We start from the raw sequence: 24,059 nt of genomic DNA, 5'->3' as shown, positions 1-24,059 counted from the left end.
CAGTATTTCTTGAACTGTGCATCGAGAATATTTCCCTCACAAGAAGAGTGTGGTGAGTCCCGGTCCCGAGACGGAGGCTAATAACCAAATTTGGGTTTGGGTTAGAAAAGTTTGAGAATTTGTGCCTCAGCCAGCTCATCCACGATGGCTTTAAAAGGCAACATTGATCAGCATTTGAGGCCTGAGCTCCCTTTACAAACACCACTCCGACACCCATCCCGCTTCCCTGGAGCCGACTGACGGCCACGATAAGTCAAGTGGGGAAGACAAAAGAAGAGAAAACTGCTGCTGCCATGGTAACAGACAAGTAATCAGATCAAAACTGATGTCTCACTTACTGTAAGAGCTGTTACGGCATAAAAAAGGAGAACTATAATCTGGCCAACACACAGCAAAGAGTATGATGAAGACAGTCTAGGGTTGCACCGATACATTAGCCCCCCACCCACCCATCCACCCACCCACACAGACACACACAGTGATATTTTACACATCCATGGAGAGGTGCTGACACACACGTGTATCCCAAATGCCCCGTCCTGCACAGCAGTGTGGAAAAACCTTGAAATCCAGAAGCACTGACGGAAGAGCAGACGGAAACGTGTGTTCGGACCAAACGGTTCCCAAGCGTTTTTGGGGGGGTATTTTGTGTCCTTCAACGTTGTGTCTGTCTTTATAAAAATAATCTTTATGTGTCAAAGTGATGAAGTGGCACAGTAGAGCTTTTGGATCAGCACCATTTCCTCATAGAAAAGGTGGTCCATGGTTGGATTCTGGCCACCCCCACCCACCCACCCACCCACGCCGAGTGGATTTTGCATGTTCTCCGTTGTTGGGGTGAGCTTCTGCCGGGTACTCTGGTTTCCCGCCGCCGTCCAAAGACGTGCATGTTGGATGAGCTCGAGACTTTGATTGCCCGTTGGCATGTCTGGCGGGTGATTTTGCATTTGGACCATGTAATGGACTGGCGGCCTGTCCAGGGTTTCTCTTCACCTTCTGCACCACGCCTGCTGGGTCAGACCCAAGCTTCCCGCAACCCCAAATTAAGCGGCTTTCTTCAATTAATGAATGACTCGGGAATTAACCTTTTGTCTGGCTCTATTGGAGGGTAACAACATGCTATCTTACTCATTGTGTAGTGGGAGGTAAACTAGACACAATCTTTGACTCAATATGACACGAGAAAGATGAAAACATCGCGCACACTCGATTCCCATATAACTGCTTCGTGCCGGAGGGCGCAAGGTTATCAAACGGCATAGTCATTGGGGTACACACGCGGCACAAATAGCTAAGCATCTAAAAACCTGCAGAAACCACACTTCTAATTCGCAAATGCATCCACACTGACTCACAACATTACTGACACACACCTGCCGCAGCTGAAAACCACAGGGAGTACAAGTACAGATAGACACATGTAGGTAAACATTCCCTCGACACCAATTCAAACTGGCTTGTGTGTGTCTGTGTGTGTGTATGATACCAACGTAGACACAGTCCAGACATGCAGACTGCACACATGTGCGTTTAGGTGTGTGTGATAATAATCTGCACACAAGAGAGACCTTGGCTTGAAGTACACTCAAAAAAAAAGAAAAATGAAAAATGACAAAAGTGTAACGTAAATGCCCCCATTATTTTTTATAGCTCTAAACTCAGGAGGACCTCTCTATACAGCTGGAGGTCAGGAACACGTTTTAATCCACGTTTAAAGACTAGCTTCGACCAAGGCACAGAACGTAATGGGCACCTGAAAAGAGGTTTTCACCAGGGACAAGTACATCTGTCATTGTGCAGCGACTCAAGCCATAAATTTCCTCTGAAATATCAGCGTGGCGTTCCTCCATGGGAGCTTTACTGCCCTGCCGAGGGCCTATCACTTTAATGGCTCAGCATTTGGGCCTGCAGGTGGGTGTCAAAGTTATGGATGAGATCCGATAAACTTAATTTACCCAGGTTTAAATACTTCTGTCGTCTTCGTTTTATAAGATTTGATATCTCTCTCTCTCTCTCTCTCTCTCTCTCTCTCTCTCTCTCTCTCTCTCTCTCTCTTCTCTCTCTCTCTCTCTCTCTCTCTCTCTCTCTCTCTCTCTCTCTCTCTCTCTCTCTCTCTCTCTCTCTCTCTCTCTCTCTCTCTCTCTCTCTCTCTCTCTCTCTCTCTCTCTCTCTCTCTCTCTCTCTCTCTCTCTCTCTCTCTGAGAGAAAGTGAAATAGGTCAGAAGGAGGGAGACCGAACGGGACAGAAGAGAGATTAAACAGGGTTTTCGCCTAAAGAAGGGGACCTGTGTAGTGCACTACATCTCTTCACGCGTCACAGTTCTCAGATGTACTAAATAGGATGTCCCCTCACCTCCACCCCCCAATACCTGCCTGATGTACCAAACCTGGGGGACGGAAGACCGTTTTAATCTTATTCTGTGTAACATCATGTTATAAGGGTAATTTAGTAAAACTTCATAGAAATTATAATAACATAATAAAATCACGATAACTATTTCTGGGCAGGGCTATCTAGTTGTCATCGCCTCACAGTAACATGGTCAAGTAAGAGAGTTCGATTCCAATCCATCTGTGTTGAGTTTGCATGTTCTCCAATATTTTTACTTGGGTTTCCTCCTAAAGTCCAAAGACAGACACGATGAACCGGACTCTCTAAATTGTCCATCATGGAAGCATAGTCCATAGATGTGAAAGGTGTGTGAGTGACTCTGTGTGTGTGTGTGTGTGTGTATGGGGGGGGGCTGTACTGAATTTGTGACCTGGATAAAGCGGGCATATATAATGAATGGAGGAATAATGCTTTTATTTAATGTAAAAATAATTTGTATTCTTTTCACATTATTATCTGAAGATAGATCAGGCTGTTGACAAACAAAACAACATTATGTCTTGGCATCATTCAAAGATTGTAGCATGCTCACATCAAGAAGGTCCTGGGTTCAAGTCCCACCACGGGCGGGCCAGGCAGCGGGGGAGTTGTGTACTCTGCAGGTTCTCCCCATGCTCAGGTGGGTCATCTTTTGACCAGGGGCCTTTCTGTGTGGAGTTTGCATGTTCTCCCTGTGCTCAAATGGGTCTCCTACAACATCAAAAAGAAGCCCAATTAAAACATGCAGAACCTCCCCTGTCTTGTCCCTGACCCCGACATGGATGTCCACCTGGAACTGGTCCCTGGGCGCTAAAGGAAAGGGCTGCCCATTGCTCCTGGCTGCCCCTGGAGGAAGGACAGCAGGATGGGGGGGGGGGGGGGGGGGAATGCAGAAGGAACATTTCTCCCTGCACCACTCCCTGCATGCTCCCTTCATCTGTCCCCTCCGGCTGTCTTCTGAGTCTGTTTGTGAGCTACAAAAACCATGAGGACAAGAGAGAAGGGCTGTCAAGAGAGAAGTGAGTCAAAATGGCTTTGGGAGAATGCATCTGTGTGTGTGTGTGTGTGTGTGTGTGTGTGTGTGTGTGTGTGTGTGTGTGTGTGTGTGTGTGTGTCAGCTGTAAGACTAATTAAGTCTCTCTTCTCTCGTCTATGTGGAGACGAGAACATTTTTTTCAAAACATAACCCTAACAAACAAACGTAGGCAAACCCGAGGTAGTATTGCCCCCTGCTGTCAGAGCAGCAGAACGCAGCAAGGCAATACTATACTGCCCGCCTGGGGCCGCCGCTCCCCCATTGGCTGCGTTCGTTCACGTGATCAAAACAGTGTCATGGCGGTGTCCGCTGCGGTCCGGTCGAGCGTGGGACTGTCTTGGAGACTCACGCATAGAGTTATGCCAGACTGTGGCTCATGTCCTCTGTACAGACTTAACGCCTGTGTCGGTGGTATAGCCAGTCCGTCAACAGGGCGATGCTTTGATCGTTTTCGGACTTCACATCGAAACTTGCAGACCACAATCGGTGAGTAGCATGGCTGACCGCATCCCTGGTGATACATTACAGCTTGCTCTTGCGTTTAGCCCTGTCCAGCGTCGTCCCCACTTGTTTAAGCCGATCGGGTTTTCACCAAAACGTAGTCGCAGTGATTGTGTATCAATCACCTGGTGGCAAACCCTTCAGAGTCCGCGGGGGGGAACCTCACCACACGAGCCCCAGAAAGTCGGCCGTAGTTCTGTTGAGGGGGGGGCGCGAGGGGGGGGGGGCGAGTGACATAACGGAGAAAAATCTACATCGCGACGATCTTTTTTGCCGCGCGTGTTGCAGTGCTGACCGATAAAGAAACGAGTTGTGTCATTTCACCAGATATGTACAGCTTTTAACTTTCAAAGCGCCATTGGCGAACGATTCGTCACTTTAGGAATTGAGTAGAGGATTTCCCGTTTCTGTTTTTTTCCAAGAGCCATTAATCACAATAGGAACGTATCCGTCAGGTGCCACTAGAATATTTTTCTTTTAAGAGTAGTCATTCAAACAAAAAAAAACTGCTAGACTTTGTTGCTATAAAGCGTTGAGAGTTTCAGCCTAACGCCACCGAGGAGCCTGGTTTTCTTAACATTGCGTCAGGAGGCGTGTGCCGTCCGCGGCTCGGGTCCCACGTCTGGAGGATGGGGGGCAGCGTTGCCACGCGGGACCAGAGCCTTAAAATTAGCCTGTTTTGAGGACAGTTGTCGTACGCGAGTCGTAGCCAGGCGAACCAGGCGTCGATGTGTAATTTCGGGAACACGTATTTTATGAACGGGTGTTGGACCAAAGCCTCTCGTTTGGCGTTCGCATCAATATGTCAAATCTGTGCGTCTTAAGACGACAGAAGGTTCCCTGTTAACGCGTCAGTTTCGGACGTCTTAAGGCGTTTAAAGTTGGGTGCTACCACTTCATCGGTGTCTGAGCGGAAAGCCCTACATACATACAATCATTACGAGAGAGAAAATTCCCCACTCAAGCTTCACTGTATGAATTGAGTTTAAGTAATAATATTGATTGAATCGGGCTTGAGAATTAATATCGATTTAAGATGACATTATTAACATCTGCGTTTTTGTTTGTTTGTAGTATACTGGTTATTTATTGAGCACAAACGTAGCTTGTATACACTATACTTGTCACTTAATGTGTTCTTCTAAGCGTCCGCTAGACGGCAGTATGAGAGCACAAATGGCAACCTGTTGAATTTTTGAATAGATGGCGGGGGGGGGGGGATTTGGTGTTCTCCAAGCCATGGATGACGATGTAAACTGGTTAAGATCATTTCTGATTAATGGCGACATTTTTAGTGCAGCTAAGGGGTGTTTTTAATGTAATGGTGGTATGAATTATATTTTACATTGTGGCTATTATGTTAAAAAAATCTAATTTAACTTTTGTCCTTTCATGGACAGACTGTCGATTAAAAATAACAGTTTTCGTGGTTAAAACACCACATTTGTGTTTGGAAATAAATTGCTATATAATTGACGGGATGAAAACAGACATATGGTCTAAATGAGAACCTGTGTAGGATGTGGAGCACAGTGGCTATCAGACTGTGTGAACGGAGCAGGGTGCCATTAATTTAACCTGAGCAAGGAGTGCACTTGAACCATTGATATATAAGAACAGATAGTTGAACAGATCACTCAAATTCGCTCCGTGCCGCTGATGATGTTGCATTGCCTAAGCAGCACCCTTGCCCAGATGGCTAGATATGTATATCTGGCATTTGCCTTGGTATTTGGTATTAAATGTTCGAGTCCCCACATTGACCACCTGTTGTGATTTTATTATTTAATGCGGGCTATTATTGGACAAGGTTTCACTGTGCCATGATTCCTTCCTTTCCTATGTCCTAAATGCAGTTAGCCTAAAATTCTTCTGTTTCGTTTCAGTAATTGTCCCTTTAATTAAGCTATAACAATTTTTTCTTTGTGTGTAATGTGTGCGTTACACACATACACAGGTATTTTTGTTGTATTCTTTGTTATTTAAATCTAAAATAGAGACTTTCCATAAGTTGTGGATAATAATCCCTTGCTTGAATAATGGTAACAATCGCATTTGTTTAGGCTATCATCTGGCCCACGGTGGCCCAGTGGTTAGCGCTGTTGCCTCACAGCAAGAAGGTCTTGGGTTCGAACCCCAGGCCATCCCAGGTCCCTTTCTGTGTGGAGTTTGCATGTTCTCCCCGTGTCTGTGTGTGTTTCCTCCGGGTGCTGCGGTTTCCTCCACCATCAAAAAGACATGCATGTTGGGGGCGCCCCAGTGATTCACCTGGTAGAGCGCATACCACAAGGCTGAGTCCTTACCGCTGTGGCTTAGGTTCAAATCTGGCCCGGGCCCTTTGCTGCATGTCATCCCCCTCTTCTCTGCCCTTTCTAAAAGTCATGCATGTTAGGGTTAATACTCCTGTCTGTGCCCCTGAGCAAGGCAACGGAAAGAAGAACTGGAGTTGGTTCCCCAGGCGCTGCAGCTGCCCACTACTCCTATACAATAGGATGGGTTAAGTGCAGAGAACAAATTTCATTGTAATCTACAATGTCAAATAAAGTGGCTTTCATCTTTTCCTGTTGTGGTCAACGAACTGTCCAGATTATTAAAATAAATTTGATTCAAAACACTGCAGTTTTTTTGGCTGATTAGCAGAAAAAATAATTTTAAAAAAATTTCTGGGAGCAGGGAACACTAACCGAGTGGAGGAGCAATGGAGCAGAGCGTACGCACAGCCACGTGTCTGGGGAGCGGCGTTTCTTTTTGCTCAACTCCGCTCACATGCTCTAGTGCTATGCAAATAAAGTTTGAGCATAATGTTTTTCTAGTTCAAAATCAGTCTTTAATGAATGCAGGGAAGACCATTCGTCATCAATTTACAACCTACATCATTTAATCCTAAATGCATGTCTGTCTGCAAGATGCCGTATAAGAATCAGCTCTCCATGCTCTGTGCTTGGGTTAATATAGCTTTTGTCTGCATTCATCCCCGTTCCCCATAGAGGTGTGCAAAGTTTCTCCCTTTAATAATGAGACTAAATAGTTTGGCATGCTCAGCTTGTCTTGTCAGCTGGAAAAACAAATGTTGGTATGTGTTAATTATAGCCCTGACTAGACTCACTTCTATGTGCAAAGTTCAGGTTCTTTGTGAAATACCCATGTAGTTGGCCAATGTTGATAATGTAATAACCTAACCCAAAAGGGCTGGAGCCCTGTATGTTTAAATACAAGCAGTGGTTCTGTCTTTTTCTAAACTGTCAGTGACCGAACATACCACACAGGAATAGAGCAAATTAAATGCTTTGAGTGTTTGTTCAAAATTCAGTATGCGAGAGAGGAGGTGGGAAGGTGGCAGCACAAATTCATGTTTGTAGCGGCCTCACCCAGTACCGGTGTGGGAAGATGGTGACGCGAATTCACGTCTGCGGCGGCCTCACCCAGTACCGTCCATGCAGTGTCTTTGTCCACGTCTGCATCTAAGTTTGTCTTTATTTGATGGCTGGGAGAGCTGGCGCTGGATTGGCTGGGAGAGCTTGTTCTACTGTATCCTGTGGACCCAGGGACCATGGCCCTGCCCAGAGCTGCACCCAAAGAGGAAACACCGAGGGCAGTCTAACAGGACGCGGAAGCGGGGCAGGCTAAGCTAACTGCTAGCCCGTGCAGACTGGCGGTTCCGATAACACCGAGGGTGGTCTGGCAGCGGCCTTGCCTAGCCTTGACTGTTTTTAGTGTCATCTTGTGTAGTGCAGGAGGTGTGTCGAAGGTGTTTGCTGGGGGAGCTAGTGTTGGATCGGCTGAAGGAGCTTGGTCTGCTGTGTCCAGTGGGCCCAAGGACCACGGCCCTGCCGGGAGCTGCACTGGAAGGGGCAACACCAAGGGCAGTCTGCCAGGACGTGGAAGTGGGGCAGACTAAGCTAACTGCTAGCCCATGCAGACTGGCAGTTCCGACAGTCATCCTGGCTGGCGTTCGTTCTCCTGGACAGTGATTTTTTGTTTAGTTTGGATATATGCGTTCTTGTAGTTTTTGGCTGTGTGTTTTTGTCTTTGTGCTGCACTGCTGTGGACTGGGGGAAACGATGTTTCATTTCATTTCATGCACACTAGTGCATGAAGTGAAATGACAAAGTGTTCCTGGTTCCTGATTAATAAACAATTGTCACCATAAATGGCCAGATACTGGTGTTTCTATCAACTGCAAACAGTTGAGTCACAAGTTAGGTAATAAAGGATAAGCACAGCACTTGTTAACAATCCAAACATATAATAAATACAAATATACAGCAAGCCCTTGAACTCCACACAGTGCAGGGGGATGAAATCCCAAGCTTTAGCTAGTAGGCTACAGCTGCCAGCAATAATACTCCCAGAAAAAAAATCCTCCCAGGACTCCCCTCCAAAGATTAAAACCTAACACAAATAGAATCCATTTGTTCATCATCCTATGATAAAAGTCAGGTACATTCTCCAAATATACAACCAGTTGCTCAAAAAGTTTCTGGAGGCCATTCTTTTCTCTCCTCCACACAATACTCAGTCACTCATTCTGAACAATCAATGGTGTCAACAAATGTCACATTCTGTAAATCCACTTGCGTTGGGTACTCCATCAACAACACCCTTTACTGGAACTCTTTTATTACGTGGGAAACATGACACTTGGTAACCATCTAACTCAGATATCTCCAATACCTTCTTCAGTTGTGTCTGTGACACACATCCAACAATGACCAATCCACATCTTTTAACATCAACTAAGTTGACAGTGCTAATGTTGTCTTTAATCCAACTCGCATGTTTGTCCGACAGAATTCAAAATCTGACCTTGCTCCCAATCAGTTTTTTTTCCAGCCAAGTGGCTTTCTCTTTCGTTGTCATTGTCATCAGTATAACTTCAAATTTCTTGTCTTTTCTTCTTTTTCCTCCAATTTCTTCCTGCTGCTTCTTTCAAACTCATCTACCTGTATCTTCTGATCATACAATGCCACTGCCTTTCTCCTCCTCCCCCTCCTCCTCCTCCTTCTTCAAGAGGATTTGATTGAAGTTAATGACAGCCTCGCTTGTGAGTCACGTTCATCATCACAACAGGCATGACTGGTTGGAAAGGTGTCATGTGAGAAGAGATGCATAAACACAGACATAGGATCCATATTTTACTATTCTAATTGTGTCAGGAAATGAATTAAAACGAGGTAGCCTAGACTGATAATGGGACTTTTGGCATTATTGATCGTACAGCGGGTAAAATTATCATTCAAATACATTATCGTGCATCTGGCAATGCTGGGTGGGGGGTGCTCCTCCGGGGAGTGTGGGGCTGTTGCTCTGCAGGCTCCTGCCCCCCCCCCCCCCGTGGGCTCTTGCCCCCCTTGTGGGCTCGGTGTTCCTCTGGGGTTGTGGTGCTTTGGGCTCCGGCTGTTCTCTTGGTTGTGGGGTGTCTGCACATCTGCAGGGCCCATGGGTGGCTACAGAGCCTGTCTGTTGCCCGAAGGCACTACAATAAGTCACGATCTCAGACACCAGAATATAACAGGATTAATCATGTGCGCTCACAGGTTGACACTTCATATACACATACACATTGCTAGCATCTGCCTCACAAGCTCCCTGGATTACATCCTTCTTCTTAATCCTTTCTTTTCCTTTTTTCTCATTTTCTTTCTTCTCCTTTATCACTATAACTGCTATCCTGAACTGATAGATAAGATCAGTGTAATCATGTTTTGTCAAACACGTCATCATCTGTTTCTGTGTTTCTGTCTTATCAGATACATGTTGTCATTTTTCATTTCAAAGTTTCCTTGTTTCACTTGTGGTGATTGATTGTCCCCCTCTTGGAGAAGCAATGCTGACTGGTTGTTTAGCTGATCAAACATGCTGAAGAGGGGGACTGGTGGGAGCTACAAATGTATAGCAAAAACCCTGTGCTCTTGTCATCCTGCAGATCATCTAAAGGATGGAGTTATTCTAAGCAGTTCTTGATAATTAATAAAGATCTCCTTTGCAGGTGGGGAACTTGAACTCCACTTGCAGATTAACTCTGTCTAGGACACATTTACATACCAATTCCCTGTGTTGTATACCAAGCCTGATGAGAGCACAGGTTAAAAAACAACAACATTGCATCCTTTGCAATGTGACTATTGCACGATATTGTTCAAGTCTGATGACAAAATACATCATCGATCATCATCTCAACTTCTGCCGTCAAACTTTGGGCAACAAGTGTTAGTATTCATGTGATTACATTGTATGTTGCATGAATTTTGTGGAAATTGCTGAAATGCCATTGCAAAACAAACAGACCGTGCTGATGTTTTACCACTGTTGTCATATTTCCAAAGGTCTATACAGCAATGAAGAGATGAGCTCCAACGCGGAGGACCCAGACGATGTGTAAGTTGACATAGTGGTTTTAGGTTGAAGGAAAGGCCTGCCTTGGAAGTTGCACCTGAACATGCCTATCAATCTCCATATAAGTGAATGGATATTTAATTTCAATCAGGGTGTCATAGACATTAAGATATGTGAGAACATTTCAAGATTGTCATGTTTTCAGGTCTTGTCTTTAGGGGAGATTGCTTGACATCTCAATATATGTTTTGCTATAACTGAGTATAGTCATGTGCATTTATTGTATTGTAACTGTAAATATGTTATTGCACAGCCCCTTCTGTAAGCCTCTTCCCTACAAGAGGGATGTCTCCTCTGATGCTCTCCTTGAAGTTCTTGAATTGTTTTGTGAAAAGTTTTTTTTTCCTGTGGAATTCCCCCTCATCCAAATTTGAGTGTCTAAGGAGAGCAGGGCCCGTTGTCATTTACTGAATGAGACTAATTGTGATTTAGTGCTGTCCAAATAAACAGGACTTGATGTCTGTTTAGGGTCAATGTGGTGTATATAGATCGGTCTGGCCAGAGAATCCCAGTGAAGGCTAAAGTGGGAGATAATGTGCTGTATCTGGCTCACAGGAATGGAATTGAACTGGAAGGTGAGAGATGTTCATCTTTTACACACACTTCATTTTTTACACAAACACACACACACACACACACTTAGACAGAAAGAACTTCAGTGGAGCATGAATTTTTGTAAATAAAGGATAACTGCTCAACAGGGTCAATTTTTAATGCGTTCTATTCCAGGAGCCTGTGAGGCATCACTAGCCTGCTCAACATGCCATGTTTATGTGAACAGCAGTCATCTTGACAAACTTCCAGAGCCAGTTGAAAGGTGAGGCTGATCCAAGGACTTGATGTTGTCTGTGCACAAACATTGCAGCTTTATGTGGATGAGTGTGAGCCAATGCATGTACATGTATATGTGTTGTTGCAAAGATATAAATATTTAAATACTTTCCCAATATGAGCTGTTGTTACTTTTCCCCTAAATGTAGCATTAAAATATCTTTTGCAATAATCAAGGTAAAAAAATCAACAAAGGTTGAAGCAGTGCATCTGGATACAACGTTTATTGACATATACATTTCATCACTCATCTAAGTGACCTCTTCAGTCTGAACTGAGTGCAGGTATCCCCACCCTTATAAAAAGTACAGTTGCATAATGACCGAAACCAATGATCAGTTTCATATTCTGTGCTGTCCTTCGGTCCAGCCTTTTCCAGCCACTGGTAGGATTTCTCGATATTAGCCGTGTCTTCCATCTGTCAATGGTACATCCCATGGAGGGGCTTGGCCTTCCATGATACCTCCTCTTCCTCCCCATTCTCTTGTCTTGTGGTGCCTGAGGTACTCGCTCAGTAGTTCGTCCTGGGGGCCCTCTTTCATATGTACTTATGGATGTTCTTTGTTTCATCCTGGAGAGTGGCTCTGACACTCTCTAACCCTCGGCCCCCATCTTCTCCCTTATTGTACAATCTCAGACTTCTGGACTTTGGGTGGAACCTTCCATGCATTCTGAGGTGTTTCTGTGTGCTGATATATGTGACCTTTACCTCCTCCTTTGGCCAGCTTATTATTCTAGCTGGGTATCTGATGACTAGTAGGGCATATGATTTGATAGCTTGAATCTCATTCTTCCCATTGAGCTTGCTCCTCAGGACCTGCTTCACTCTCTGGAGGTATTTGTCTGTAGCTGATCCCCTTGCTGCCTCCTCGTGGTTTCCATTGGCTTGTGGAATATCAAGGTACTTGTAAGTGCCTTTTATGTCTGTTATCCTGCCATCTGGTAGTTCAACCCCTTCAGTCCTCACCACCTTTCCTCTTTTTGCCACCATTCGGCTGCACTTGTCCCATCCAAACGATATCCCGATTTTGTTGCTGTAGATCCTGGTTAAGTGGAACAGCAAGTCAATGTCTTGCTCATTCCTGGCATACAGATTGTCATCCATGTATAGGAGATGGCTGATGGTAACTCCACTTCTGAACCTGTATCCATAACCACTCTTTGTGATGATCTGACTGAGGGGGTTCAGCCTTATGGAGAACAGCAGTGGGGATAGTGCATCGCCTTGGTATATGCCACATTTGATGGTTACCTGTGTGATTGTCTTTGAGTTGGCCTCTAGTGTTGTTCTCCACTGCCGCACTGAGTTCTTGTTGAAGGCTATAGTTTCCTGTTGGCTTTCTATAGTGCCAAGCACTCCGATAACCATGTGTGGGGCATTGAATCATAGGCTTTCTTGTAGTCAATCCAAGCTGTGCTCAGGTTGGTCTGTCTGGTCTTACAGTCTTGGGTGAATGTTTCATCAACCAGTAGCTGATGCTTTGACCCTCTGGTGTTGTTCCAATTCCTTTCTTAGTTTCGCTCATGTATTGACTTGCGTGCCCATTCAGCTTAGCTGCTACGATGGCTGACAGGATCTTCCATGTTGTGGAGAGGCAGGTAATCGGCCAGAAGTTTGAAGGTATTATATCCTTGTGGGGATCCTTCATGATCAGTATTGTTCTTCCCTGTGTTAGCCAGTCAGGGTGAGACCCTGATGTTAGCAGCTGGTTCATCTGTGTTGCCAGGTATTCATGGAGTGCCATTAGCTTCTTCGTCCAGTAGGCATGACTCATGTCAGGGCCCAGTGCAGTCCAGCTTTTCATTGCTTCAGACTTGTCGTTGGATGTCGGCCACTGTGATGATAACTGGTTCTTGTTCTGGGATATTGCTGTGGTCTGCTCTTAGGTCCACAAGCCACTGGGCATTGGTGTTGTGTGACGCCTCCTTTTCCCAGATCTTCTAACTCCCTGTCATTGATGACCTGTCTTATTTGTGGACCAACAAAAATGCCTTCCTTAATCTTGGCATCAGTTATTCTTGGAAACATCTGTCTCAAATAGCAAAATCCATCACCTTCTTTGTTCATTGCTTTCACAAAATTGTTCATCAATCCGAGTTTTATATGAAGAAGATGCAGAAATATCTTTGTTGGGTCGACAAGTGGTTTATCCATCACATTTTTCTACCCTGGAATGGAATGCTTACAGAGCGGCCAGTTCTTTTTAATGTAATGTAACTCTTTAGCACGGCTATCCCATTCACAAAGGAAACAACAGTACTTTGTATATCTGAGCTGCATTCCTAGTAGCAGTGCCAATACTTTTAGATCACCACATATGTTCCAGTCATAATTGTTGTACTGTATGTGTTTCAACAACAGCTCCATGTTACTGTAGCTTTCTTTCATGTGTACTGCATAGCCAATGGGTACTGAAGGGTGGACATTGCCATTGTGGAACAGGACAGCTTTCAGGCTTAACTTTGACGAATCTATAAAAAGACCCCATTGTTGTGGGTCATGCACACAACCCAAAGCAATGAACAATCCATCAATGTCAGTGCAGAAATAGAGGTCGTCAAACTGCGTAAACAAGTTTGTCAAATGTTCTTGATGGTTCCGAAAGATAGAAATTTTTGTACCTGGTGACAGCAAACCCCATCCTTGCAATCTTGGAACAAGTAGTTCTGCTTTAGCGTTTGACAAAACTAAGTCCCTAACCAGGTAATTTATTCTGGCTGTGTTATCAGATGAGGATAACCAGGCATAAAGGGTTCAACATCTGTATCAGTGTCGTTTTCCACATCTGGTTCATGTGTTGTAGCATCTTCATCTGCCTCATCTAGGCTCCATGCCTCTGGTGGCTTTGGTACTGGCAAATGGCCATCATGTGGCACTGGTCTCATGGCTGAAAGCAGATTGGGGTATTCAATAGATTTCATATTTTTAGTTGAGAAGCGAGATACATGGGTCAGACAGAAGTAACAGTCCATCACATGATCCTTCTGTTCTCACCGTTTCATTGGGACTGGCGTTGACTTCTGAGTACTTCTGAGCCAAGCTCTCAGGTTGACTGCACAGCAAATGTGAGGAGCCCAGGGTTTCTCTTGGTCACCAATTTTACATCCAAAGTAGAGCTCATAGGCTTTCTTAATAAGGGCACTCATGGTGCATCTTTGAGCCTTAAGCATAACAGAATGTGTCGCAGCTGTTACAACATTGACGAGATGTTTCTGCTGTATTAAATCTTCCTGAAGACAATAAATCCTATTGTTAAGTATCCTCACTATGCAATTGCTTGAAGAACATGTGCATAATCAGGCGTCCAAACAGCATCTGTAAATGTGAGCAGCTTTTTATAGCCAGTCTGCCAGCATCTAACGCATACCCAGGCATGCCTAAGACAACATTTGCATAGCACCTACACTGAGTGCATGCCCAGGCATGCTTGGACTGACCAAAACAGCTTGCTTTGTGGGCAACATACTAATAGACTTAGAATATGACAGGAAATCACAAAAATAGGTTGTATCTACAAAACGGTATGCGATAGGAAATTTTTAAGGTGATTTTCATTATCAGCAGCCCAAAATCCATAAAATACACCCGAAAGTGTTGAGGAAGCAAAATCTTCATTGTCCAGTGTTTTTTATAAGAACTCCCCATAGCTTTACAGCCAATCTTTTCTGTGATACTCACATCAGCAGACACACTCATTTACATACAACCTATCAGATCAAATCATTAAACTATGACGCACTGGGGCATCCGGGTGGCAAGGCGATCTATTCCGTTGCCCACCAACACGGGAATTGGTGGGTCTAATCCCCGTTTTACCTCCGGCTTGGTCGGGCGTCCCTACAGACACAATTGGCCGTGTCTGTGGCTGGGAAGCCAGATGTGGGTATGTGTCGTGGTTGCTGCATTTGCACCTCCTCTGGTTGATCGGGGCGCCTGTTCTGGTGGGAGGGGGAACTGGGGGGAATAGCGTGATCCTCCCATGTGCTACGTCCCCCTGGCGAAACTCACTGTCAGGTGAAAAGAAGTGACTGGCGACTTCACATGTATCGGAGGAGGCATGTGGTAGTCTGCAGCCCTCCCCGGATTGGCACGGGGTGGAGCAGAGATCGGGACAGCTCAGAAGAATGGGGTAATTGGCCGGATACAATTGAGGAGAAAAGGAGGGGGGAGAATCCACAAAAAAAAAAAAACTATGAAGCACCGCCAAGTAGGGTTGCCAACTCCTTGAAATGGAAATAAGGAACAGGGGACAGGGACTGGGGTTGGATGGACGGGGCGGTGCAGGCATAACAAATATAATGTGCCTTACACTATACACACATACACACATATATATTTAGCTTCCAAAGAAGGAACGATTCCTTATTTTAAGGAACGGCTGGCAACCCTACCGCCAAGCCCTATTTGTATTTGTGACTCGAAGATCAGCTCATTATAAATGAGGACCAGACCACTTCTGCACAGTTCAACACAGTTAAGAAGTTATGGATACATATGTAAAAAAGAACCACAAATAAAAAAAGATCCTTTATGTTTTATTATGCCATGTTCAAGCTTTTTAGATATGAAAAGTTAAATGTGATTACTGAATTCAGTCCTACTTTATCATGTTGTCTCTCTTTTTTTCTAGGGAGGATGACATGCTGGACATGGCGCCCTCACTTCAGGAAAACTCCAGGCTGGGCTGTCAGATCATTCTTACCCGGGAACTGGACGGCATTGAATTGACCCTGCCCAAGGTCACCAGGAACTTCTACGTAGACGGTCATGTTCCCAAACCCCACTGAAGAGAAATAATCAGCAGTGGTGAAGAGAGGGATTAAAGAAAGGGTGTAGAATCTAGCCTGTCACGTTACACTGGTTCTGCGAAGGGAGAAAGTCAACAGCTGTGCACGGTTAGGATAATGAAGCTGATAGCAACTCCCAAAGAAGACCTCTGTCTACTGAGTAGTACTTACATTAATGACAGGCCAGTCTACCTTAAGTGGGTATTTTAACACATTCACAGCAATGTTGAAATGGATGGTGACCAACATTTTCAACTGGCGCAGTGCCTGTATTTAATTGCATACAATGTAAACGTAAAGGTCAGAGCAGATAGGTCATCTAACACCATTCAGTCTCACAAATCCCACCCCTCCATTTATCATCCTTTTATCATTGAATGGAAACATTCCACTTTACCGCTGATAAACGCACAAGTAATAAGTGGTCATGATTTCTCAGTTATTGTCACCTTTATTCACTGTCATCGTTAATGTATGCATAGCATTTACTGGAGCATATATGTATGTGTACTGAAAAACTCTGAATACTTGTGGTAGCTTAAGTACCCTGGTATCTTTTTTTTAATGCATGCTCAAAATAATCCAGGTAAGAAAATCAAATAAGGTTGAATCAGTTCATCTGGATATAGTGTTTATTGACATAAGTTTCATCACTCATCGTTGTATCCAGATGAACCGATTTAACCTTTTAAGTACCCTGGTAATGAAACGTTTTATTTATAAAGCTTGAGTGAGCTTCTTCTAGCATGTTATTGAAAACAGCCTGGAGTCTCTCAGCCAGTGTGTAGAACAGGGCTCTTTTAAGAAGGGGGGGACATACTACCAGAATTTATCACAATTGACAAAAGTAAAATTGGAAATCCCGTTTCTAAACAAGCAACAAGGGGGCATTGAGCCACCTAGAGGACAAAGGGCAACAATCTCCTGTTTAACCTTGTGTTTGAACCGTGTCACGAATTTTGCTTTTATTTCACCACCGTTTTTGTTTTCCTTGCTTCCACGTAGTAACAGAAGATTCAGTTTTACTGCAAAAATCCATCACATTAACCTTACTAGGGTGTCAATTCATTGTTGACCAGGTAGCCAGCCCTGGTTTGAGGACCAGTAGGCTCCGTCTTACCCTGAAATGTGCACACTACCTAGTCTTTTCTTGTCAAGCTTACTGTAAATGTCCCGACATACGCACAAATATAAATGTATGGTGTATATTTACTATGTTTTTAACAAACGTGAGTTTGTGCAATAAATTTGAAATGTTTCATCCTCAAATATTCTCTTCAGTGCCGAACGTCTTAAGCACACAAGCAAAGTAGCCTACAACAGTGGCTGTTTTAGCACTTGCTCGGCGGGGAATAAAAAGCACACTAAAAGTCGACGCCTTCCAATTTGGCCCCAGATAAGATACCGTCCATCAGCAGACCGCAACTGTTCTCGAACGGACGCTTGAGGTACCGCGCCTCGGTTTGATCCCGAAAAATCTGATCGCTGAATGACTGGCTATTTTATATGCCAGGCGATGCAATTAGAGCTAATTGCAAACGCCTTGGGTCAAAACACTGACCCAACCCCATCGTTGTTTCCTACACGTGCGATTACACGTTTTGGTAGCCAGTGGCTATTTGAGGGGGGGTGGGGAAGTCGATCTGAAGGTAAGAATCCTTGCAACATAGCGATCGCGGTCTCATACTGGTGAGCGTTTCTGTTTTAGAGTCCCATTTGGCGAGTTATGTTTTGCCGAGCCCGTTACATTGCCCGTTCTCTTTCTCTTTGGTATAGTTAAGTATTAGGGAACGATCGCACAGATCGCCAATTGATTTGCCAGAAAATGTGGGGAGATCGATGTTCAAACTTTTCGTGTGGTAAGGTGAAGGGCCGGCGCAATTGCGGTTCGGTTTTAACTATTGATCGTTATATATCGTGATCAATTTGTCATGATCACGAGCCTACACCCGACGCTAGCTAGCCGCCGCGCACCATCCACTACCGCGAGAGCCCGCTGTTCCAGAACACAAGTAGCTACACTTTCAACGCAAGAAACGCGACTGGCTGTGAGTTACATTTCATTTGTGATTTGCTCGTCTTTTTTCCCTCCCAACTCGAGTATTCGGCTGAAATGTCTCTTCGCATATAATTTATATTCGTAACCACGTTAAGGCCAGTAATCAAATTGAGGCGCATCCAATGAATGATTGGCGTTAGCCTCGGTGCAGCATTGTATGACCGCTAAATTGACGCAACAGAGTTGTACCAATTGAGAAAACGCCAGCCTTCGATTTACTTAGACACATCTATCCTACATTATTTATCATTGCCGACCACAGTTGGGAACTGTCTTTAGGGGTACCCTAACGTTTTGTAAGATGTCAATAGGCTGCCACTGCCGTCAGAACTGGTCTACCAGATAATTAAATAACCCCAAATATATTCAAACGGTATCATGTTCCGTATTGTGGCCATATCTAACATCAAAGCTGCAGTGTGGAAGTTACTATCGCCCCCTTGTGGCAGTGAGAGTAAGTGCTCTTTGTTCCGCGTTCTCCAGCGAGGAAAAGCTACACCAATGGTCATCAGAGGTCTCTCTCTCTCTCTCTCTCTCTCTCTCTCTCTCTCTCTCTCTCTCTCTCTGGAGCATCAGAAACTTTTCTCGGACGCTTCTTAAAAAAATGTCCGCCAGTTTCCAACCCCGGAAGCTTTCTGGCAGAAAACCCTGAAGGTTTTTTTTCCCCCAACCGCTAAATTTACAATGAGGCAGACATTACAACTGAAAACTTTTCATCCACTAGAACAGGGGTGAGCAATCTTATCCAGAAAGGGCCAGTGTGGGTGAAGGTTTTTGTTCCAACCAAGCGGTTATACACCGGATCCCACTAATCAACCAGTAGCGTCTTTGCGGAGGAACTTGATTAGGTGTTCGAACACGTGACCAAAATTCACCAAAAATGCGTTGTCGGCCATGGAGGGTGAAGACGCTGTAGGCGAGTTGCACGTTAGCAGCAAAGTCGTCGACAAGCCTTCATTTGGTTTAATTTACAAATGTGGTAATAATAGCGATAAATGTGAACGCATCGTTTTGTCGTGTTCCAGAAATCGTTAGGCGCCAAGGAGAACAAGCCGAAGAACTGTCAACTGAACGACGTAGGCTATGGCATGCTGCGAGCAGTCGAGGCGGCCCAGTGTTTGCGGTGAGCACCTTTAGAGTGGAGCAGCTGCACAGCCGTGGGGTAGATGGCATCATGACCGGGTACTCAACTCAAAACTTGGACAAGACAAATTTGACACCCGGAACGAAAAAAAAGAGATGAAGTGCAGGCCCGAAGTGATAGAGCAACTGAACGACGAAAGAGGGCTGCTGGGAAAGAAGGGAAATGTGGAAAGAGGGGAAGCAAAGGCTTCAAAACTAAGTGAAACAAGCTTTCCAATTAGAGACATCTTTAAGCAGGATTATATTTCCGAACAATTTGATGTAATACCTGATCATCTGGGAGAGCTATCCCTTACAAAAGATGCAGCCGCAAGTACAGATGAGTTTAGCTTCTTGTTTCAAAATCAGGGCGCACCTGTTAGGGTTCTTGACGAATAAGAGTTTTCTAAGGACGACGCTAAGGTTAAATTCTACACTGGTCTTCATTCTTTTGAGGTTTTAAAGAAAACATTTGATTTTTGTGGCACCACATGTTTTACGTCAACCAGCAATTTTAACAAAAGTTCAGGAATTTCTGATGGTGCTAATAAAGTTAGGCTTGAATGTCCCACATCCAGGACCTTGCTTATCGATTTTCTGTATCATGGCCAGTTGTTTCAAAAGTTATTAGTGCCTGGATTGAAGCAATGGACGCCAGATTATCACCTCTCATCATATGGCCAGAACGAGAAGACATTCAAAAATCAGTGCCCAGATGTTTTGTGGATGCTTTTGGTCTTAAAAGTAACTGTTATTATAGATTGCTTTGAAGTGTTTATTGATAGACCCACAAACCTCCTCGCCAGGGCACAGACGTTTTCCAGCTACATGCATCACAACACTGTTAAAATTCTTATTCTCATTGTCTTTAATGAGTACTCCATATCTTCCTTCAGTTTTTTTGCAGATTTAAAGCGAATGACATTTACCTCTGCATATTCAGCGTGCTTGACATATGAAGGCAAATGCCTTCATATGTCAAGCACTTGAGTGCATGTTACTTGCCATTAAGTCATATCCACACTTCTACATAAAACAAGACACTTGCTATGTACGAGCAACATTCGCCCAATCCGGCCATACAACCAGTACAATGGGCAGAAAGAACTACACCATCTTCAGTTGTTATGATCCACAGCTGGACAAGTGAATCATTCATCTGATGAGAATGCCTAACTTTCACAACCAAAACATATGTCTTGTTTATAATACAACCAAGAACGCTATTAATGAATCCAGAAACCATGTGATTGTAGGCTTGAAGGCTTTGAATGGATTTTTTTGTGTAAAAGCTTGCATCCAAAACAAGATATGAAGGAATGTCACGCGATGCAATTGGTGGTAGACATTCTGGACTGAACTTCTGAGCAGGAATGAGCAGTGGAGCTATTCCAATCTTTTTTATCTTCTCTTGGTAGCGATTTTTCATATCTCCTTCAAGTTTATCTGCATATGGCGATAGCTTTAGTTTCATGTTTACATCATCACTCGCCATTTTCAGTTACGTAAGTCCTCCCAATATGGCTGCGGCCTCGTATTGACAACACGTGACATCACGCGAACGTACACTATTGCTTGGTTGGAACAAAAACCTTCACCCACACTGGCCCTTTCTGGATAAGATTGCCCACCCCTGCTCAAGGATGAAAACAATCAGCAGACGCCACAAGAGATGTAAAACATTTACTCAAACCATACAAAAAGGCATAAATCAATTAAGCAGAATAAAACGTAAGATAACAACAAAATAACTAAATTGTAAATAAGGATTGACTGAACCATTGTTAGTTTTTAAGACATTACGTTGGTCAGATCCTTTTCCAGAGAGCTTTGTCCTGAAGGTAAACCAATCATGCATGTGAATGCTTTCGTCACACGGAAGTTCAGCTCCAGCAAAGCAAAAAAAGAAAAGAAAAGCAATCACTGTGGTTGACGTAAAACGCATCATTATGCAGCATTTCCGATTCGCCGCATGGTAATGTCGCCCCACAAGCCAGATTTAAAACTTCGGTGTACTGGGAAATACAAAGATATTTACCTGGCTGTGATTGGCTTTATCATCATTGTGTGAACTCATCTGGCAAGGGTTTGAATGTCACGAACATTCATTTATATGTCAAAGTCCCGCATTCTAGCTTTAATATGCAAGAAACTGATTTTTTTGTGACAGACACTGCTTCAACTTGGGCACAGAAGCAGAGTCACAAGCTGCCATCAAATTGGGAAACTGAGAAACAATGGATGAAGACCCTGATACGCCAGATCACCATGTCACCCAGTCTACAATACTCTACCTTCTCCAGGAGGCCTCTAAACTAGCAGTCCCTGCCCAAAACAGTTTGCTTGACCCAAATTTATCACTTAACGGGCATAAGAAGAGCTCGATGCAGGTTCCTTTCCTAGCAGGGGACCCCCACTCATTTCAAGTTCGTAATTTTCAGAAAGATCTGTGTCCTATGGGGCCTTTTAACCAGGCAAATAAAGTTACAGGAGTCAGCCAGACATACAAATCTTGCACCTTAGTCAAGCCAAGCCCTCAATCCAATACCCCTTGGGAGGTGATGAGTCTGATCAATATCCAGTGTGAGAGGCTTCTACATCACAGAGACCTAGATGAAGTAGCCTCAAGTTCAGAACTGTTCTATTCAACATTAAATAATCTACCTACCCATTCCTCTACTTCAACTTCAGGTGAAAAAGAAGACCATTACATTAGATGCAGTGCTTTGAAGCTTGAAAGGCCCTCGGCAGATAATCTAGGTGAGTTGAGAGAAGCTAATGGGGAGGAATCCAGTAGCTCTCTAGGGGAACGATGTTGTAAAGACTCTGCAATGTGCAGTAATTATCAAACACCCTCACAGAAAATAGAAACATTTAAATCAGGGCTTGGGAGCCAAAACACAACAGAGCATTTGCCACCTGCATACAGGGACACAATGGAGGTCAAGTTAAGTGTCATTACTGGACTTGAATTGAACAAAGGATCCCAGCTGGATTGTGTCTCTGTGCAGCAGAATTCTTTGAATGTGACCCGCTCTGAAAATACTTTGTCACAACCACGCATCTCATCTGCATCAGATGGCACCCTTGCACCGCTGAATCAAAGGCTCACCTATAGCTCATACAAAGATACAGGTGTGGCAGTCAACCCATTTTTAAGTGCAACAGAGTACCCGACATTGGAGCAAGCACCTACTCTTGACTTCAACTCAAATAGAGATTTAAACGTGGACCCTGTAATTGACCCACAGCTACCTTCACAGCATCCTCTCCTGCCCTCTCAGCCATCTGCATTAGCCTTTATGCACAGAGGGATGAGGTCTCGAGTCATTGAGGAAAATGGCAAAATTGCAGCATTACAACAAGAATGGACACCACAAAGTCTCGCAAGAGCAAAATTTCTGCCAGCCTCAAAGTTGCCTTCTCTTAGTTATACAGAGGAAACATGTCTTCCAGCCTCTCAGCAGTGTATCACCACATCCAAACCAGAATGGTCACAGATGCCAGTGGAGGAGACAGCACATCAGATGCAGCAACAGCGTTCCCAAAAGTCCACACGGAAAATCAGGACTTCCAGAAAGCAACCTCACCCCACCCGAAGTGCTGACATCCAAGACCCAGACCTCAAGGGTGTGACGTTCCGAATGCATACAGAGTTGGACGACAGCAGGGAGCAGTGTCGGCTGCAAATCACATCCAATTACAGGTAAAGACAGATTCAACTAGCTGAAACCTTGAGACGTGTCATTTACCAACCACAAATGGGGGGGGGGACAAACCTTCAAGCCATGTCAAGGTTGTGTTACACAATGGTTTCATTTGTTAGTTAAAGTAGGTAATTCAGAGGACAGTAACATTACCTAGGGTGGTGCACATTAACCATAATCTACATCTTTCTTCACAGCAAGGCACGCTTTAAGAGTGTGAAAAAGGCCAGGGTGAGGTCACGGCTGTCACAAAGCAGTCTCATAACAAGCAGCTCAGATGAGGAGAGTGATCCAAAACCCTGCATTTCCAGTGAGTAAAGCCTGGATGCGTTCACTGCCCATCCAAACTGAATTGACCTAAATGGACCTCCTCTTAGATTTATAAAATAGCCTTAAAATTGAATGACCTTGAAAGTTGCTCATCTCACTTAAACATCAACAAAATGAATCTGAAATATGACAGAGAGAAATGACAATATATAATAAATAACTGTTGTCACTGACTACTTAGCTGTAAAGAAAACCACCCTACTTCCATTCACCAAGTTACACGTGAAGTTTGATTTCTGTCTGTTTAGAAAATAAAACATTGTTTTAGGCCAACTCAGACTTAAGGATTTGACTGTTTTGATGTTTAGCTGTTTTTGCTGCAGTTGTCAATATATTTTGTCATCTCATTCTAATATTTACTAATTACGTTTCTAGTGTTATACTAGTTACATTTTATTTATCTTTTGCTGTATTTGCATTTGTATCCTTTTTTTATTTATGCTTTTCATTATTTTTTTAATATTTTTATAAGCATTTTCCAAATTTCCCTGCAAGGATCCTTTGATATAATCAAGTTTCACTTGATGTAAATATGAGTTATATGTCAGTGTTCAGTCTAAATGTGTTATAAATGTTAGTCAGGGCTAGTCAGTCTAATCTGTTCTTTGCAATTGGCGATCATTTTGATGACGTGGATGAGTGATTCCTTTCACTGGTTATTGCAAACCGGTTTGGTGATCCGACAAGCTAGTGCGCACCCTTTGTTGTGAAAGGCCTATTGTCTTCCACTAGGGGGTACCACCACAACACAAATCACTGTTAAATTGCTTCGCCCCTGACAGGTGGAATGCATTTGAGGAGAGATGATGAAGGTGGTATTTAAGGAAACTGCTGTGTAAACACTTAAGTCCATAATAGGCAACAAATAGTTCCCTTAAGGCCCTATAATAGGTGGAGGAAAAAGTAAGCAGAAACAGT

General features: G+C 44.0%; 1 protein-coding gene across 1 annotated transcript; it reads left to right on the top strand.

Moving 5' to 3' along the window:
* The first annotated feature begins 3,703 nt into the window (after positions 1 to 3,703).
* Positions 3,704 to 16,778, top strand: fdx2 (ferredoxin 2). Its single transcript, XM_056280905.1, has 5 exons — positions 3,704 to 3,893; positions 10,235 to 10,286; positions 10,773 to 10,879; positions 11,034 to 11,121; positions 15,767 to 16,778. The coding sequence occupies exons 1-5, from the start codon at positions 3,704 to 3,706 to the stop codon at positions 15,921 to 15,923; spliced, it is 594 nt and encodes a 197-aa protein (XP_056136880.1). The 3' UTR covers positions 15,924 to 16,778.
* The last annotated feature ends 7,281 nt before the right edge of the window (positions 16,779 to 24,059 follow it).

This window comes from Lampris incognitus, chromosome 5 (assembly GCF_029633865.1).
Source record: "Lampris incognitus isolate fLamInc1 chromosome 5, fLamInc1.hap2, whole genome shotgun sequence".
NCBI lineage: Eukaryota > Metazoa > Chordata > Actinopteri > Lampriformes > Lampridae > Lampris > Lampris incognitus.
Note: the sequence above shows the minus strand (reverse complement) of the source record. Positions and strands in the feature narration are given on the sequence as shown.

Excerpts from the sequence above, each read along its gene's own strand:
- fdx2 (XM_056280905.1), top strand. The coding sequence starts at position 3,704 with ATGGCGGTGTCCGCTGCGGTCCGGTCGAGCGTGGGACTGTCTTGGAGA. Across the intron at positions 10,880-11,033 it reads GAATGGAATTGAACTGGAAG|GAGCCTGTGAGGCATCACTA; the intron begins GTGAGAGATGTT and ends GTTCTATTCCAG. Across the intron at positions 11,122-15,766 it reads CTTCCAGAGCCAGTTGAAAG|GGAGGATGACATGCTGGACA; the intron begins GTGAGGCTGATC and ends CTTTTTTTCTAG.